The 19529-nt window shown below is 45.8% G+C and overlaps 1 protein-coding gene and 1 long non-coding RNA gene across 23 annotated transcripts in view; one reads left to right on the top strand and one right to left on the bottom strand.

Moving 5' to 3' along the window:
- The window catches only part of slmapa (sarcolemma associated protein a), a 156400-nt gene that overhangs the window by 112798 nt on the left and 24073 nt on the right, over window positions 1-19529 (top strand). For 13 of the 19 annotated variants that reach the window (XM_052474405.1, XM_052474402.1, XM_052474403.1 and 10 more), the window contains 3 exons: window positions 290-373; window positions 1081-1140; window positions 16897-17097. In XM_052474405.1, the coding sequence (XP_052330365.1) occupies window positions 290-373; window positions 1081-1140; window positions 16897-17097 (345 nt within the window). Of the gene's footprint in view, window positions 1-289; window positions 374-432; window positions 441-499; window positions 508-633; window positions 642-1080; window positions 1141-16896; window positions 17098-19529 lie in introns of those variants that run through there. The other 6 variants (XM_052474418.1, XM_052474404.1, XM_052474400.1 and 3 more) reach the window with 4 other exon arrangements.
- On the bottom strand, window positions 17137-18079 carry LOC127910495 (uncharacterized). 4 transcript variants are annotated; one of them, XR_008075076.1, is made up of 4 exons: window positions 17924-18079; window positions 17721-17765; window positions 17496-17660; window positions 17137-17255 (listed from the first exon to the last, which is right to left on the bottom strand). It is a non-coding gene; the product is annotated as an uncharacterized LOC127910495 (long non-coding RNA). The 4 variants fall into 4 exon arrangements; XR_008075077.1 differs by lacking the exons at window positions 17137-17255; window positions 17721-17765; window positions 17924-18079 and adding exons at window positions 17272-17300; window positions 17331-17420 and having other exon boundaries at window positions 17496-17525; window positions 17571-17621; XR_008075078.1 differs by lacking the exons at window positions 17137-17255; window positions 17721-17765; window positions 17924-18079 and adding exons at window positions 17272-17300; window positions 17331-17420; window positions 17466-17495 and having other exon boundaries at window positions 17571-17621.

The following is a 19529-nucleotide window of genomic DNA, read 5'->3' as shown; positions in this document are numbered from 1 at the left end:
CACCTCATACCCCCTGGCAGGCAGGCAGATGACCACACCTCATACCCCCTGGCAGGCAGGCAGGCAGATAGATGACCTCACCTCATACCCCCTGGCAGGCAGATGACCATGGATGGATGGAAACAAGGGGAGCAAGCCAACTGAAGCAACGGGGGGGGGGGGTCGTGTCATGTGTACTGTTTCAATGTTGCTTATTGACTTAAACCTACTTGACATTCTGTTACAGTTGATCTCATGTGGTTTTATTAGTTTGGTCGTTCTGTTGTAAGTGGAATGTCCCTCTGTCCAGTAGAAAACCTAGTGGATGCTAAGGAGTCGGACATGTCAGATACACTAAGTCCCAGCAAAGATCGCAGCAGTGACGACACTTCAGGTAAAACACCCTGAACAACCAGACACTGTTAACACCTTTTATTATATTAACAATGACGACACTTCAGGTAAAACACCCTGAACAACCAGACACTGTTAACACCTTTTATTATATTAACAATGACGACACTTCAGGTAAAACACCCTGAACAACCAGACACTGTTAACACCTTTTATTATATTAACAATGACAACACTTCAGGTAAAACACCCTGAACAACCAGACACTGTTAACACCTTTTATTATATTAACAATGACGACACTTCAGGTAAAACACCCTGAACAACCAGACACTGTTAACACCTTTTATTATATTAACAAGACTAGATTTTTTTGTGAATTTTTAATGGTCTAACTATTTCTAAGTTGACAGGTATGTTGATATTTTTTATTTAATTTTAAGGACTGACGTAGTTAAATGACTGTTTGTGACTTTTTATATTCATTCATAACGTCAACCAGTCTTCACTATGTTTATAAGATGGTAACCAATGTAAAAAAAAAAAAAAGTTTTTATGTTAATCAATTCTAACACGGACATAATCAGCATGGCTTGCTCATGAATCTCTATCCCGAGCAGAACCACAGGATGGCTATTGATTTAGTTTGTCACTCAATGCCTCTCTGGCTGTTTGGCCTGGTCTGGTCCCAGCTCACTGTTAATCCTCTCTGTTCCTCTTCTCTTTCTGTCCTCTCTCTCTGTGTAGACGGAAACATGGATGATCATGAGCTGAACGAGCCACAGAACAGGGTCGCCCTGCTCAAAGGTAATACATTTTTATATACTTGAATATAGATTTACTTCTCAATGTTGGTTAAGACTTTTTTATTATGCGTTAGTGTGGTTGACATCAAATCTTGTTGTGTGGAGGCAACAGTGGTTCACTTCAACAGTGGTTCAACAGTGGTTCAACAGTGGTTCAACAGTGGTTCACTTCAACAGTGGTTCAACAGTGGTTCACTTCAACAGTGGTTCACTTCAACAGTGGTTCAACAGTGGTTCACTTCAACAGTGGTTCAACAGTGGGTCACTTCAACAGTGGTTCACTTCAACAGTGGTTCGCTTCAACAGTGGGTCACTTCAACAGTGGTTCACTTCAACAGTGGTTCGCTTCAACAGTGGGTCACTTCAACAGTGGTTCAACAGTGGGTCACTTCAACAGTGGTTCAACAGTGGGTCACTTCAACAGTGGGTCGCTTCAACAGTGGGTCGCTTCAACAGTGGGTCGCTTCAACAGTGGGTCGCTTCAACAGTGGGTCGCTTCAACAGTGGGTCGCTTCAACAGTGGGTCGCTTCAACAGTGGTTCAACAGTGGGTCACTTCAACAGTGGGTCGCTTCAACAGTGGTTCAACAGTGGTTCACTTCAACAGTGGTTCACTTCAACAGTGGTTCAACAGTGGTTCAACAGTGGTTCACTTCAACAGTGGTTCAACAGTGGTTCAACAGTGGTTCACTTCAACAGTGGTTCAACAGTGGTTCAACAGTGGTTCACTTCAACAGTGGTTCAACAGTGGTTCAACAGTGGTTCACTTCAACAGTGGTTCAACAGTGGTTCAACAGTGGTTCACTTCAACAGTGGTTCAACAGTGGGTCACTTCAACAGTGGTTCAACAGTGGGTCACTTCAACAGTGGTTCAACAGTGGTTCACTTCAACAGTGGTTCAACAGTGGTTCACTTCAACAGTGGTTCAACAGTGGTTCAACAGTGGGTCGCTTCAACAGTGGGTCGCTTCAACAGTGGGTCGCTTCAACAGTGGGTCGCTTCAACAGTGGGTCGCTTCAACAGTGGGTCGCTTCAACAGTGGTCGCTTCAACAGTGGGTCGCTTCAACAGTGGGTCGCTTCAACAGTGGGTCGCTTCAACAGTGGGTCGCTTCAACAGTGGGTCGCTTCAACAGTGGGTCGCTTCAACAGTGGGTCGCTTCAACAGTGGTTCAACAGTGGTTCAACAGTGGTTCACTTCAACAGTGGTTCAACAGTGGGTCACTTCAACAGTGGTTCAACAGTGGTTCAACAGTGGTTCAACAGTGGTTCAACAGTGGGTCGCTTCAACAGTGGGTCGCTTCAACAGTGGGTCGCTTCAACAGTGGGTCACTTCAACAGTGGGTCACTTCAACAGTGGGTCACTTCAACAGTGGTTCACTTCAACAGTGGTTCAACAGTGGGTCACTTCAACAGTGGTTCAACAGTGGTTCACTTCAACAGTGGTTCAACAGTGGTTCACTTCAACAGTGGTTCAACAGTGGGTCGCTTCAACAGTGGGTCGCTTCAACAGTGGGTCGCTTCAACAGTGGGTCGCTTCAACAGTGGGTCACTTCAACAGTGGGTCGCTTCAACAGTGGGTCGCTTCAACAGTGGGTCGCTTCAACAGTGGGTCGCTTCAACAGTGGGTCGCTTCAACAGTGGGTCGCTTCAACAGTGGGTCGCTTCAACAGTGGGTCGCTTCAACAGTGGGTCGCTGCCAGTGATGGGGATGTTGTACGATGAACATTTTGATTAGATAAATTCTGTACTGGTAAAGCAGAGTACCGTAAACCGGGGAATTTGGAAATGGCCAGGTTTTTACAATTTTTATACTGTAAATACGGTCTTCAAAAATGTTAATATTTTTGAATATATATATATTTGTAGCTTATATTTAAGTAAATACCTGCAGTCTATGTTACGTGTGCTATACTTTAGGATATAAAGCAGGTTTGCGTTTCTTTTAACCTATTTTTCATGATGAAGCTTTACCGGTAGTCCCCAATCACATGTTTGGGGAGTCACTGTTGTGCAGCAGGCGCCAGGTGATCTAGTTACAGTAGGCAATTCACTACTGGATATTTACCCACTGGTAAATGTGGGGGGGGTGTCGAGTTGTGCTAGAATAGATGATGTACCAACAGGTGTCACCTTGTGCTAGAATAGATGATGTATCTACAGGTATCACCTTGTGCTAGAATAGATGATGTATCTACAGGTATCACCTTGTGCTAGAATAGATGATGTATCTACAGGTGTCACCTTGTGCTAGAATAGATGATGTACCTGCAGTATCTACAGGTGTCACCTTGTGCTAGAATAGATGATGTATCTACAGGTGTCACCTTGTGCTAGAATAGATGATGTATCTACAGGTGTCACATTGTGCTAGAATAGATGATGTATCTACAGGTGTCACCTTGTGCTAGAATAGATGATGTATCTACAGGTGTCACATTGTGCTAGAATAGATGATGTACCTGCAGTATCTACAGGTGTCACCTTGTGCTAGAATAGATGATGTATCTACAGGTGTCACCTTGTGCTAGAATAGATGATGTACCTGCAGTATCTACAGGTGTCACCTTGTGCTAGAATAGATTATGTACCTGCAGTATCTACAGGTGTCACCTTGTGCTAGAATAGATGATGTACCTGCAGTATCTACAGGTGTCACCTTGTGCTAGAATAGATGATGTACCTGCAGTATCTACAGGTGTCACCTTGTGCTAGAATAGATGATGTACCTGCAGTATCTACAGGTGTCACCTTGTGCTAGAATAGATGATGTATCTACAGGTGTCACCTTGTGCTAGAATAGATGATGTATCTACAGGTGTCACCTTGTGCTAGAATAGATGATGTATCTACAGGTGTCACCTTGTGCTAGAATAGATGATGTACCTGCAGTATCTACAGGTGTCACCTTGTGCTAGAATAGATGATGTATCTACAGGTATCACCTTGTGCTAGAATAGATGATGTATCTACAGGTATCACCTTGTGCTAGAATAGATGATGTATCTACAGGTGTCACCTTGTGCTAGAATAGATGATGTATCTACAGGTGTCACCTTGTGCTAGAATAGATGATGTATCTACAGTATCTACAGGTGTCACCTTGTGCTAGAATAGATGATGTACCTGCAGTATCTACAGGTGTCACCTTGTGCTAGAATAGATGATGTATCTACAGGTGTCACCTTGTGCTAGAATAGATGATGTACCTGCAGTATCTACAGGTGTCACCTTGTGCTAGAATAGATGATGTATCTACAGGTGTCACCTTGTGCTAGAATAGATGATGTATCAACAGGTGTCACCTTGTGCTAGAATAGATGATGTATCTACAGGTGTCACCTTGTGCTAGAATAGATGATGTATCTACAGTATCTACAGGTGTCACCTTGTGCTAGAATAGATGATGTATCTACAGGTGTCACCTTGTGCTAGAATAGATGATGTTCAGTATCTACAGGTGTCACCTTGTGCTAGAATAGATGATGTATCTACAGGTATCACCTTGTGCTAGAATAGATGATGTATCTACAGGTGTCACCTTGTGCTAGAATAGATGATGTACCTGCAGTATCTACAGGTGTCACCTGTGCTAGAATAGATGATGTTCTACAGGTGTCACCTTTCTAGAATAGATGATGTATCTACAGGTGTCACCTTGTGCTAGAATAGATGATGTATCTACAGGTGTCACCTTGTGCTAGAATAGATGATGTATCTACAGGTGTCACCTTGTGCTAGAATAGATGATGTATCTACAGGTGTCACCTTGTGCTAGAATAGATGATGTATCTACAGGTGTCACCTTGTGCTAGAATAGATGATGTATCTACAGGTGTCACCTTGTGCTAGAATAGATGATGTATCTACAGGTGTCACCTTGTGCTAGAATAGATGATGTACCTGCAGGTGTCACCTTGTGCTAGAATAGATGATGTATCTACAGGTGTCACCTTGTGCTAGAATAGATGATGTACCTGCAGTATCTACAGGTATCACCTTGTGCTAGAATAGATGATGTACCTGCAGTATCTACAGGTGTCACCTTGTGCTAGAATAGATGATGTACCTTCAGTATCTACAGGTGTCACCTTGTGCTAGAATAGATGATGTATCAACAGGTGTCACCTTGTGCTAGAATAGATGATGTATCTACAGGTGTCACCTTGTGCAAGAATAGATGATGTTCTACAGGTGTCACCTTGTGCTAGAATAGATGATGTATCTACAGTATCTACAGGTGTCACCTTGTGCTAGAATAGATGATGTATCTACAGGTATCACCTTGTGCTAGAATAGATGATGTATCTACAGGTGTCACCTTGTGCTAGAATAGATGATGTATCTACAGGTGTCACCTTGTGCTAGAATAGATGATGTATCTACAGGTGTCACCTTGTGCTAGAATAGATGATGTATCTACAGGTGTCACCTTGTGCTAGAATAGATGATGTATCAACAGGTGTCACCTTGTGCTAGAATAGATGATGTACCTGCAGGTGTCACCTTGTGCTAGAATAGATGATGTATCTACAGGTGTCACCTTGTGCTAGAATAGATGATGTACCTTCAGTATCTACAGGTGTCACCTTGTGCTAGAATAGATGATGTATCTACAGTATCTACAGGTGTCACCTTGTGCTAGAATAGTGATGTATCTACAGTATCTACAGGTGTCACCTTGTGCTAGAATAGATGATGTATCTACAGGTGTCACCTTGTGCTAGAATAGATGATGTACCTGCAGTATCTACAGGTGTCACCTTGTGCTAGAATAGATGATGTATCTACAGGTGTCACCTTGTGCTAGAATAGATGATGTTCTACAGGTGGTTAGAATAGATGATGGTTCTACAGGTGTCACCTTGTTAGAATAGATGATGTATCAACAGTACAGGTGTCACCTTGTGCTAGAATAGATGATGTTCTACAGGTGTCACCTTGTGCTAGAATAGATGGTTCAACAGGTGTCACCTGTGCTAGAATAGTGATGTATCTACAGGTGTCACCTTGTGCTAGAATAGATGATGTATCTACAGGTGTCACCTTGTGCTAGAATAGATGATGTATCTACAGGTGTCACCTTGTGCTAGAATAGATGATGTATCTACAGGTGTGGTTGGGCTAGAATAGATGATGTATCTACAGGTGTCACCTTGTGCTAGAATAGATGATGTATCTACAGGTGTCACCTTGTGCTAGAATAGATGATGTTCAGTATCTACAGGTGTCATCTTGTGCTAGAATAGATGATGTATCTACAGGTGTCACCTTGTGCAGAATAGATGATGTATCTACAGGTGTCATCTTGTGCTAGAATAGATGATGTATCTACAGGTGTCATCTTGTGCTAGAATAGATGATGTATTACAGGTGTCATCTTGTGCTAGAATAGATGATGTATCTACAGGGGTCATCTTGTGCTAGAATAGATGATGTATCTACAGGTGTCACCTTGTGCTAGAATAGATGATGTATCTACAGGTGTCATCTTGTGCTAGAATAGATGATGTATCTACAGGTGTCACCTTGTGCTAGAATAGATGATGGTTACAGGTGTCACCTTGTGCTAGAATAGACAATGTATCTACAGGTGTCACCTTGTGCTAGAATAGATGATGTATCTACAGTGGGTGTCACCTTGTGCTAGAATAGATGATGTACCTGCAGTTCTACAGGTGTCACCTTGTGCTAGAATAGATGATGTATCTACAGTATCTACAGGTGTCACCTTGTGCTAGAATAGATGATGTAACAGTATCTACAGGTGTCACCTTGTGCTAGAATAGATGATGTTCAGTATCTACAGGTGTCACCTGTGCTAGAATAGATGGTTCTACAGGTGTCACCTTGTGCTAGAATAGATGATGTATCTACAGGTGTCACCAGTGTGCTAGAATAGATGATGTATCTACAGGTGTCACCTTGTGCTAGAATAGATGATGTACCTGCAGTATCTACAGGTGTCACCTTGTGCTAGAATAGATGATGGTATCTACAGGTGTCACCTTGTGCTAGAATAGATGATGTACCTTCAGTATCTACAGGTGTCAACAGGTGTCACCTTGTGCTAGAATAGATGATGTATCTACAGGTGTCACCTTGTGCTAGAATAGATGATGTATCTACAGGTGTCACCTTGTGCTAGAATAGATGATGTATCTACAGTATCTACAGGTGTCGCTTCAAGAATAGATGATGTATCTACAGGTGTCACCTTGCTAGAATAGATGATGTGTCTACAGTATCTACAGGTGTCACCTTGTGCTAGAATAGATGGTTACAGGTGTCACCTTGTGCTAGAATAGATGATGTATCTACAGGTGTCACCTTTGCTAGAATAGATGATGTATCTACAGTATCTACAGGTGTCACCTGTCTAGAATAGATGATGTATCTACAGGTGTCACCTTGTGCTAGAATAGATGATGTATCTACAGGTGTCACCTTGTGCTAGAGTAGATGATGCTATCAACAGGTGTCACCTTGTGCTAGAATAGATGATGTATACAGGTGTCACATTGTGCTAGAATAGATGAAATTACAGGTGTCACCTTGTGCTAGAATAGATGATGTATCTACAGTATCTACAGGTGTCACCTTGTGCTAGAATAGATGATGTATCTACAGGTGTTTTGCTAGAATAGATGATGTATCTACAGGTGTCTGTGCTAGAATAGATGATGTATCTACAGGTATCACCTTTTGAATAGATGATGTATCTACAGGTGTCACCTTGTGCTAGAATAGATTATGTAAAGGTGTCACCTTGTGCTAGAATAGATGATGTATTACAGGTGTCACCTTGTGCTAGAATAGATGATGTATACAGGTGTCAGGTTTGCTAGAATAGATTGTATCTACAGGTGTCACCTTGTTAGAATAGATGATGTACCTTACAGGTGTCACCCTAGAATAGATGATGTTCTACAGGTGTCACCTTGTGCTAGAATAGATGATGTACCTGCAGTATCTACAGGTGTCACCTTGTGCTAGAATAGATGATGTATCTACAGGTGTCACCTTGTGCTAGAATAGATGATGTATCTACAGGTATCACCTTGTGCTAGAATAGATGATGTATCTACAGGTATCACCTTGTGCTAGAATAGATGATGTATCTACAGGTGTCACCTTGTGCTAGAATAGATGATGTATCTACAGGTGTCACCTTGTGCTAGAATAGATGATGTATCTACAGTATCAGGTGTCACCTTGTGCTAGAATAGATGATGTACCTTCAGTATCTACAGGTGTCACCTTGTGCTAGAATAGATGATGTACCATTGTGCTAGAATAGATGAGTATCTACAGGTGTCACCTTGTGCTAGAATAGATGATGTATCTACAGGTGTCACCTTGTGCTAGAATAGATGATGTACCTTGTGCTAGAATAGATGATGTATCTACAGGTGTCACCTTGTGCTAGAATAGATGATGTATCTACAGGTGTCACCTTGTGCTAGAATAGATGATGTATCTACAGGTGTCACCTTGTGCTAGAATAGATGATGTATCTACAGGTATCACCTTGTGCTAGAATAGATGATGTATCTACAGGTGTCACCTTGTGCTAGAATAGATGATGTACCAACAGGTGTCACCTTGTGCTAGAATAGATGATGTACCTGCAGTATCAACAGGTGTTGCATGTGTTTCCCAGCACACATCTCTGTAGTCCTGCAGCTGTCCCAGTTAAAACACTGTAGGAGAGCTAGACTGTTGTGGTCCCTGGGCACATTGTTGGAATGGAAACCAATTAACAACCAATTAGTCAGAAGAATGGGAGGGATCTCGCACAGCATAATGTCACCTAGTAGCTGTTGCCAAGGCAGCAGCTACTCTTCCTGGGGTCCAAACACATTAGGGCACTTACATGACATATATTACAGTCTCGAGTCTTCCTGGGTATTAAGCTACATGCTTGGCACACCTGTATTTGGGGAGTTTATCCTGTTCTTCTCTGCAGATCCTCTCAACCTCTGTCAGGTTGGATGGGGAGCGTCGCTGCACAGCTATTTTCAGGGCTCTCCAGAGATGTTTGATCGGGTTCAAGTTTGGGCTCTGGCTGGGCCACTCAAGACAATTCAGAGACTTGTCCCGAAGCCACTCCTGCGCTGTCTTGGCTGTGTGCTTAGGGTGGTTGTCCTGTTGGAAGGTGAACCTTTGCCCCAGTCTGAGGTCCTGAACGACCCTGGAGCAGGTTTTCATGAAGGATCTCTGTACTTTGCTCCGTTCATCTTTCCCTCGATCCTGACTAGTCTCCCAGTCCCTGCCGCTGAAAGACATCCCCCACAGCATGATGCTGCCACCACCATGCTTCACCATAGGGATGGTGCCAGGTTTCCTCCAGACGTGACGCTTGGCATTCAGGCCAAAGAGTTCAATCTTGGTTTCATCAGACCAGAGAATATTTTTTCTCAGTGTGTGATAGTATTTAGGTGCCTTTTGGCAAACTCTAAGCCTGCAGTCATGTGCCTTTTACTAAGTAGTAGCTTCCGTCTGGCCACTCTACCATAAAGGCCTGATTGGTGGAGAGCTGCAGATATTTTTGTCCTTTTGGAAGGTTCTCCCATCGACACAGAGGAACTCTAGAGCTCTGTCAGAGTGACCATCGGGTTCTTGGTCACCTCCCTGACCAAGGCCCTTTTGCCCGATTGCTCAGTTTGGCAAGGCGGCCAGCTCTTGGAAAAGTCTTGGCTGTTCAAAACTTCAAGTTAAGAATGATGGTCACTGTGTTCTTGGGGACCTTCAATGCTGCAGAAATGTGTTGGTTCCCTTCCCCAGATCTGTGCCTCAACACAATCCCGTCTCGGAGGTCTATGGACAATTCCTTCGACCTCATGGCTTGGTTTAAAAAAAAAAAAAAAAAATGTTTTACCTTTATTTAACCAGGCAAGTCAGTTAAGAACAAATTCTTATTTTCAATGACGGCCTAGGAACAGTTAACTGCCTGTTCAGGGGCAGAACGACAGATTAGTACCTTGTCAGCTCGGGGGTTTGAACTTGCAACCTTCCGGTTCCTAGTCCAACTCTCTAACCACTAGGCTACCCTGCCGCTCTGACATGCACCTGTCAACTGTGGGACCTTATATAGACCGATGTGTGCCTTTCCAAATCATGTCCAATCAATTGAATTTACCACAGGTGGACTCCATTCCAGTTGTAGAAACATCTCAAGGATGATCAATGGAAACGGGATGCACCTGAGCTGGTCTGAATACTAATGTTAATATATGTTTTTGCTTTGTCATTGTGGGGGTATTGTAGATTGAGGGGCAGAAAATATACGATTTTAGAATGAGGCTGTAGCGTAACAAAATGTGGAAAAAGTCTAGGAGTCTGCATACTTTTGCCGAAAACATTGTGTGAGTGTGACTATATGTGACTGTGACACTGTGTGTGAGACTGACACTGTGTGTGACTGTGACACTGTGTGTGACTGTGACACTGTGTGTGTGTGAGACTGTGACACTGTGTGTGTGTGAGACTGTGACACTGTGTGTGTGTGAGACTATGACACTGTGTGTGTGTGTGACACTGTGTGTGTGTGTGACTGTGACACTGTGTGTGTGTGTGTGACTGTGACACTGTGTGTGTGTGACTGTGACACTGTGTGTGTGTGACTGTGACACTGTGTGTGTGTGTGTGACACTGTGTGTGTGTGTGTGTGTGTGACTGTGTGTGTGACTGTGTGTGTGTGTGTGTGTGTGACACTGTGTGTGTGTGTGTGACACTGTGTGTGTGTGTGACACTGTGTGTGTGTGTGACACTGTGTGTGTGTGACACTGTGTGTGTGTGTGACACTGTGTGTGTGTGACACTGTGTGTGTGAGACTGTGACACTGTGTGTGTGAGACTGTGACACTGTGTGTGAGACTGTGACACTGTGTGTGAGACTGTGACACTGTGTGTGAGACTGTGACACTGTGTGTGAGACTGTGACACTGTGTGTGTGTGACTGTGACACTGTGTGTGTGACACTGTGTGTGTGAGACTGTGTTTACTCTGATCCCTCTAATTGTCTCTGTAATATCCCCGCCGGAACAGAAGCCCTGGCAGCGGTCTGTCTGTCAGGTCGGTCATTACATTCATCACACTGAACACCTGTTTTTATCTGAAATCGTTGTGTTTAGTCTGTCTGCTACCGCCAAGGCCAACGGATGACTTCATCAGGATCGTGTTATCAACTCCATGTTGATAAGTCTGTCTTTTAATGGCAGGGTTAACCTTGGTCTCTGTTCCCAGGACTGTTTTGGTGTTCAGTCAGTCTGCCAACTCTTCTGCTTTCAGATCCATTGTATATCTCAACTGCTTTCATTATGAGAGACAGACTGACAGACCAGAAACCGTGGAACGACGGCGGTATTCGCTCAAAACTGAAAGCGCAAACCACTGCATTTAACCATGACAAGGTGACTGGGAGTATATGGCCGAAATATAAACAGTTATTCCCTCCGTAAGGCAATCAGACAGGCAGAACGTCAGTACTGAGACGAAGTGGAGTACCAATTCAAAGGCTCAGACACCATGTGGTAGGGTCTATAGACAATCACGGATTACGAAGGGAAAACCAGCCACGTAGCGGACACCGACGGGACCCTGACGCGGAAAAACACTGCCACCGACACGGCCCGCTACCAAGGACTGTTGGCATTCCTGCTCCGTGGCCGACGTAAGACATTTAAGCGTGTTAACCCTCGCTACCGGCCCAGACGGCATCCCGAGCCTCGTTCTAATGTGTTTGCGGACATCGTCAATCGCTCCCTATTCCAGTCTGTTGTCCCGACTTAATTCACAATGGCCACCATTGTTCCTGTACCCAGGAAAGCAAAGGTAACTGAACTAAATGACTATCGCCTCGTAGCACTCACTTGTGTTACCATGAAGTGCTTTGAGAGTCAAGTTAAGGATCGTATCACCTCCACCCTACCTGACACCCTAGACCCACTGCAATTTTCTTACCGACCCAATAGGTCGACAGATGACGCAATCACAACCACACTGCCCTATCCCATATGGACAAGAGGAATACCTATTTAAGAATGCTGTTCTTTGACTACAGCTCAGCATTCAACACCATTGTACCCTCCAAGCTCATCATTAAGCTCTGGGTCCTGGGTCTGAACCTCCTCTGATACTCAACACTGGGGCCCCACAAGGGTGCATGCTGAGCCCCATCCTGTACTCCGTGTTCACCCATGACTGTGCAGACGACAACAGTAGTAGGCCTGATTACCAACAATGACGAGACAGCCTACAGGGAGGAGGTGAGGGCCCTCGGAGTGTGGTGTCAGGAAAATAACCTGTCACTCAACATCCACAAAACAAAGGAGCTGATCATGGACAGGAAACAGGAGAGGGAGCACCCCCATATCCACATCAACGGGACCGCAGTGGAGAAGGTGGAAAGCTTGAAGTTCCTCGGCGTACACATCACTGACGGGGTAGGGAGAGAGAGGCATGGTGTGACTCAACCCCACTAGAGGGAACTGTTGAGACAGTGATAAAGGTTGGTTGGTTGGTACTGTTTAACTTCATCCACTGAATCCTGTATTTATTTATGGGACACATGACACATGGAATAATATTTCAACTTAATCAATCCTGGATGGAGAGAGGATGTAGGAAGGGAGGGTTAGAGGGAGGGAGGAAGGGAGGGTTGGAGGAAGGGAGGGTTGGAGGGAGGGAGGGTTGGAGGGAGGAAGGGAGGGTTGGAGAGGAAGGGAGAGAGAGGGGAAGGAAGGGAGGGAGGGTTGGAGGAAGGGAGGGTTAGAGGGAGGTTTGGAGAGGAAGGGAGGGTTGGAGGAAGGGAGGGTTGGAGGAAGGGAGGGTTGGAGGGAGGTTTGGAGAGGAAGGGAGAGAGAGGAAGGGAGGGAGGTTTGGAGAGGAAGGGAGAGCGAGGGGAAGGGAGGGAGGGAGGTTTGGAGAGGAAGGGAGAGAGAGGGGAAGGGAGGGAGGTTTGGAGAGGAAGGGAGAGAGAGGGGAAGGAAGGGAGGGAGGGAGGGAGGGAGAGGGAGGGAGAGAGCGGGGGAGGGAGAGAGGGAGGGAGGTTTGGAGAGGAAGGGAGAGAGCGGGGAAGGAAGGGAGGGAGGGAGAGAGAGGGGAAGGAAGGGAGGGTTGGAGGAAGGGAGGGAGAGAGGAGGGGAAGGAAGGGAGGGTTGGAGGAAGGGAGGGAGGAAGGGGAAGGAAGGAAGGAAGGGAAGGAAGGAAGGAAGGAAGGGAGAGAGGGAGGGAGGGAGGAAGGAAGGGAGGAGAGGAAGGGAGGGAAGGAGGGAAGGGAGGGAGGGAGGTAGATTGTCTCATTTCATCATAGATATGTAATGGCCATATGTGTTAGTCACTGTAAAGTAAATACTCTCCTTGGGCCCCATCTGTAAAGTAAATACTCTCCTTGGTCCCCATCTGTAAAGTAAATACTCCTTGGTCCCCATCTGGTAAATACTCTCCCCATCTGTAAAGTAAATAAATACTCTCCTTGGTCCCCATCTGTAAAGTAAATAAATACTCTCCTTGGGCCCCATCTGTAAAGTAAATACTCTCCTTGGTCCCCATCTGTAAAGTAAATAAATACTCTCCTTGGTCCCCATCTGTAAAGTAAATCCTCTCCTTGGTCACCATCTGACACGCACCAGTCTGGAGGGTGAAGTCACAAGCTCTGCTGATTGGCTGCTGCATAGCAACCTAGTGGGGCCAAAAGCCCAGGTCTGCCCTAGAAATGTCCATTACAATTCCCAGAACGGCCAAACTTGACACTTTTGCTCTCTAAAATATCTTTATTTATGAAAAAGTTGTTTCCCCCGCGGTGAGTTATTTGGAGGTTTGCTACAAATATAAAATATATTGAATCCAATAGTGATGCTTTCTGACAAGAACAAGATGGCAGCTCCATGAACCTCTCAGGCAGGAGGAAAACGTCGACCCATCATCCTTCTGAGATTATTCATGGTGCCTTTCAGCAATATGGCACCCTTCAAATTCAAAAAAGTTCCCCGGGCTTGGTGCGCCATCGGGAGTTCACGGGGATGACGTCAGCGCCTTCGCCATTTACTGGTTTTAACGGAGAGATCAGCGGATATTAACAGCGTCATGACATCAGTGTTAAACATCTGGTGTTGTGATCTGTGATGTGAGATGGTTGGCTTGTGGTCCTCCCTGCCCCCAGACCACATCATCCCCAAAGGACCTTCACACTCCAAGACTCTCAACCACATCAAACACAACCCTTCAGCAGTCATTACGCCAGACAGGGTCCTGGTCTGAAGTAGGGGGGCAACCCTTCAGCAGTCATTACGCCAGACAGGGTCCTGGTCTGAAGTAGGGGGGGCAACCCTTCAGCAGTCATTACGCCAGACAGGGTCCTGGTCTGAAGTAGGGGGGGGCAACCCTTCAGCAGTCATTACGCCAGACAGGGTCCTGGTCTGAAGTAGGGGGGGGCAACCCTTCAGCAGTCATTACGCCAGACAGGGTCCTGGTCTGAAGTAGGGGGGCAACCCTTCAGCAGTCATTACGCCAGAGTCCTGGTCTGAAGTAGGGGGGGGCAACCCTTCAGCAGTCATTATGCCAGACAGGGTCCTGGTCTGAAGTAGGGGGGGGCAACCCTTCAGCAGTCATTACGCCAGACAGGGTCCTGGTCTGAAGTAGGGGGGGGCAACCCTTCAGCAGTCATTATGCCAGACAGGGTCCTGGTCTGAAGTAGGGGGGGGGCAACCCTTCAGCAGTCATTAGGCCAGACAGGGTCCTGGTCTGAAGTAGGGGGGGGGCATGCCCTTCAGCAGTCATTACGCCAGACAGAGTCCTGGTCTCAAGTAGGGGGGCAACCCTTCAGCAGTCATTACGCCAGACAGAGTCCTGGTCTGAAGCTAGGGGGGGGACAACCCTTCAGCAGTCATTACGCCAGACAGAGTCCTGGTCTAGTAGGGGGGGGCAACCCTGATGCGGTTAGAACTAGGGGGGTGGGCCCTGATACGGCTAGGTGGGGGGTGGACTCTGACGCGGTTAGAACTGGGGGGTGGACTCTGACGCAATTAGGGCTAGGGGGGGCAACCTGATGCGGTTAGGGCTAGGTGGGGGGTGGGCTGATGCGGTTAGGGCTAGGGGGGGGCTGATGCGGTTAGGGCTGGGGGGCTGATGCGGTTAGGGCTAGGTGGGGGGTGGCTGATGCGGTTAGGGCTAGGTGGGGGGCTGATGCGGTTAGGGCTAGGTGGGGGGCTGATGCGGTTAGGGCTAGGTGGGGGGCCTGATGCGGTTAGGGCTAGGTGGGGGGCCTGGTGCGGTTAGGGCTAGGTGGGGGGGGCCTGATGCGGTTAGGGCTAGGTGGGGGGACCTGATGCGGTTAGGGCTAGGTGGGGGGGGGCCTGGTGCGGTTAGGGCTAGGTGGGGGGCCTGGTGCGGTTAGGGCTAGGTGGGGTGGGACCTGATGCGGTTAGGGCTAGGTGGGGGGGGTGGTGCGGTTAGGGCTAGGTGGGGTGGGGCCTGATGCGGTTAGGGCTAGGTGGGGGGCCTGGTGCGGTTAGGGCTAGGTGGGGGGGCCTGGTGCGGTTAGGGCTAGGTGGGGTGGGGCCTGATGCGGTTAGGGCTAGGTGGGGGGGCCTGGTGCGGTTAGGGCTAGGGGGGGAGCTGATGCGGTTAGGGCTAGGTGGGGGGGGACTCTGATGCGGTTAGGGCTAGGTGGGGGGGCTGATGCGGTTAGGGCTAGGTAGGGGGGGGCCTGATGCGGTTAGGGCTAGGTGGGGGGCCTGATGCGGTTAGGGCTAGGTGGGGGGGCCTGATCGGTTAGGGCTAGGTGGGGGGTTACAGGTTCAGAGTTCAACACAATAACTTCTGAAATACTCTCACGCTGTCTGTTGTGCTACTGTAGAAACAACACTTCTTCTTTCAGTGATCCCTAAACTATATGGGACCACGTGCAACATCGTTCAAATGGGGACCGTCTCCCCTTCCAGGGCTGACTGCATTAGTAGGGTCTGTCCCAAATGGCACTCCGTTCCCCTATGTAGTGCACTGCGTGTTGCCCAGAGCACTATTGGCCCTGGTCAAAAGTAGTGCACTATATATAGGGGAGGGGGGTCCCATTGGGGCCGCAGACTAGGACTGTCGTCTGGTAGTGATTAGTGACTGAGGTATTTGGTGGTTAACTTGGCTACCAGATCCATTCCCTCATCGTCACTTTGTCAGTTTAGTTACATCATTAGAACGTGTAAGTTCAATAGTCTGCTGTTGATTTTCAAACCGGCCTGGACTCCATTACTCAGTGTGTTAGTCCGCTGCTTGTGGGAGATGTGAGTGTTCTGTAATTTCATCTTTAGTCTAGGGGGGGGGTTGCTGGGATGATAAACCAAAAATTACAGACACGGACATTGACCTCTTACTGAAGCATTTAGCTTTAGGTTGGTCATTTTGGGTGATTTTTGCAACACAAACACAAACCAAATGTATAGCTGGACTCCTGAGCTGGATATCATTTTATTTGACACCTCTTAGTTTCCTTGTAGTTATAAGCGGTGGCGTAGCACGGACCCCCCCCAGCCGCCCACAGGGCTGATTTTTTTATTTTTATGGAACCATTCAGCGTCTTGAAATGAAGTACATTCACCTTAAGATTGTAGAGTGTGTCCCAGTCTGTCCCTATGTCTAACTACCTTGTCCTCTCTCCAGACGAGCTCCATCGGGCCAACCTGGAGTCTGGGTTGGTGTCTTACTCTGTGTTGTCCACTATGTGTCCCTGTCTAACTGTCCCCTCTGTCCACTCCTCTCTTCAGATGAACTCAGTCGCGCCAACCTGGAGCCCGGGGACACAGAGCAGGTGATTAACCACCTCCACAGAGAGCTGCTGGAGGCCCAGGACTTGGCCAACACGGGCAAGCAGAAGTGTCTGGAGCTTCAGGCCTTACTGGAGGAGGAGAGGAGGAGTAACAGGCAGCAGACTGAGGAGTCAGCCAAGCAGATCCAGTACCTACAGAGTGAGTATAGTACGGATCAGTACCTATAGAGGGAGTATAGTACATTAGAGTATAGTACGGATCAGTACCTACAGAGTGAGTATAGTACATTAGAGTATAGTACAGATCAGTACCTACAGAGTGAGTATAGTACATTAGAGTATAGTACGGATCAGCACCTACAGAGTGAGTATAGTACATTAGAGTATAGTACGGATCAGTACCTACAGAGGGAGTATAGTACAGATCAGTACCTACAGAGTGAGTATAGTACATTAGAGTATAGTACAGATCAGTACCTACAGAGGGAGTATAGTACATTAGAGTATAGTACGGATCAGTACCTACAGAGTGAGTATAGTACATTAGAGTATAGTACAGATCAGTACCTACAGAGGGAGTATAGTACAGATCAGTACCTACAGAGGGAGTATAGTACAGATCAGTACCTACAGAGGGAGTATAGTACATTAGAGTATAGTACGGATCAGTACCTACAGAGGGAGTATAGTACATTAGAGTATAGTACAGATCAGTACCTACAGAGTGAGTATAGTACATTAGAGTATAGTACAGATCAGTACCTACAGAGGGAGTATAGTACAGATAAGTACCTATAGAGGGAGTATAGTACAGATCAGTACCTACAGAGTGAGTATAGTACATTAGAGTATAGTACGGATCAGCACCTACAGAGGGAGTATAGTACAGATAAGTACCTATAGAGGGAGTATAGTACATTAGAGTATAGTACGGATCAGTACCTATAGAGGGAGTATAGTACAGATCAGTACCTATAGAGGAGTATAGTATCAGTACCTATAGGGAGTATAGTACGGATCAGTACCTACAGAGGGAGTATAGTACAGATCAGTACCTACAGAGGGAGTATAGTACATTAGAGTATAGTACAGATCAGTACCTACAGAGGGAGTATAGTACAGATCAGTACCTATAGAGTGAGTATAGTACATTAGAGTATAGTACAGATCAGTACCTACAGAGGGAGTATAATAAATTAGTGTAGTACAGATCAGTACATTAGTGTAGTACAGATCAGTACATTAGTGTAGTACAGATCAGTACATTAGATTATAGTACAGATCAGTACCTACAGAGTGAGTATAATACATGAGTGTAGTACAGATCAGTACATTAGTGTAGTACAGATCAGTACATTAGTGTAGTACAGATCAGTACATTAGTGTAGTACAGATCAGTACATTAGAGTGTAGTACAGATCAGTACATTAGATTATAGTACAGATCAGTACCTACAGAGTGAGTATAATACATGAGTGTAGTACAGATCAGTACATTAGAGTGTAGTACAGATCAGTACATTAGAGTGTAGTACAGATCAGTACATTAGAGTGTAGTACAGATCAGTACATTAGAGTGTAGTACAGATCAGTACATTAGAGTGTAGTACAGATCAGTACATTAGAGTGTAGTACAGATCAGTACATTAGAGTGTAGTACAGATCAGTACATTAGAGTGTAGTACACATCAGTACATTAGAGTATAGTACACATCAGTATATACAGAGTGTAGTACAGATCAGTACATTAGATTATAGTACAGATCAGTACCTACAAAGTGTAGTATAATACATGAGTGTAGTACAGATCAGTACATTAGAGTGTAGTACATTAGATCAGTACATTAGAGTGTAGTACAGATTAGTATACAGAGTGTAGTACACATTAGTACATTAGATTATAGTACAGATCAGTACCTACAAAGTGAGTACACATTAATACATGAGTGTAGTACAGATTAGTACATTAGAGTGGTACAGATTAGTACACAGAGTGTAGTACAGATCAGTACACAGAGTGTAGTACAGATTAGTACATTAGAGTGTAGTACACATCAGTACATACAGAGTGTAGTACAGATCAGTACATTAGAGTGTAGTACAGATCAGTACATTAGAGTGTAGTACAGATCAGTACATTAGAGTGTAGTACACATCAGTACATTAGAGTATAGTACACATCAGTACCTACAGAGTATAGTACACATCAGTACCTACAGAGTATAATACAGGTCGGTAAAGTAGAGTATTGTACCTACAGAATGAGTATAATACAGACCAGTACATTAGAGTATAGTACTAATTTAGGGACTAATTTAGACTTTAGACATCAGGTGGGTGATTCCCCTCTAATCAGGGCCTGATTTAGACTTTAGACATCAGGTGTGTGATTCCCCTCTAATCAGGTACTGATTTAGACTTTGGACATCAGGTGGGTGATTACCCAGAGTCTAATCAGGGCCTGATTTAGACTTTAGTACATCAGGTGGGTGATTACCTACTAATCAGGGACTGGTTTAGACTTTGGACATCAGGTATAGTGATTCCCCTACAGAGTAATCAGGGCCTGATTTAGACCTGGGACACCAGGTGGGTGATTCCCTACAGAGTAATCAGGGACTACAGAGTTTAG

The sequence above is a fragment of the Oncorhynchus keta genome, chromosome 21 (assembly GCF_023373465.1).
Source record: "Oncorhynchus keta strain PuntledgeMale-10-30-2019 chromosome 21, Oket_V2, whole genome shotgun sequence".
NCBI lineage: Eukaryota > Metazoa > Chordata > Actinopteri > Salmoniformes > Salmonidae > Oncorhynchus > Oncorhynchus keta.
This window is presented reverse-complemented; position numbering and strand designations above follow the sequence as displayed.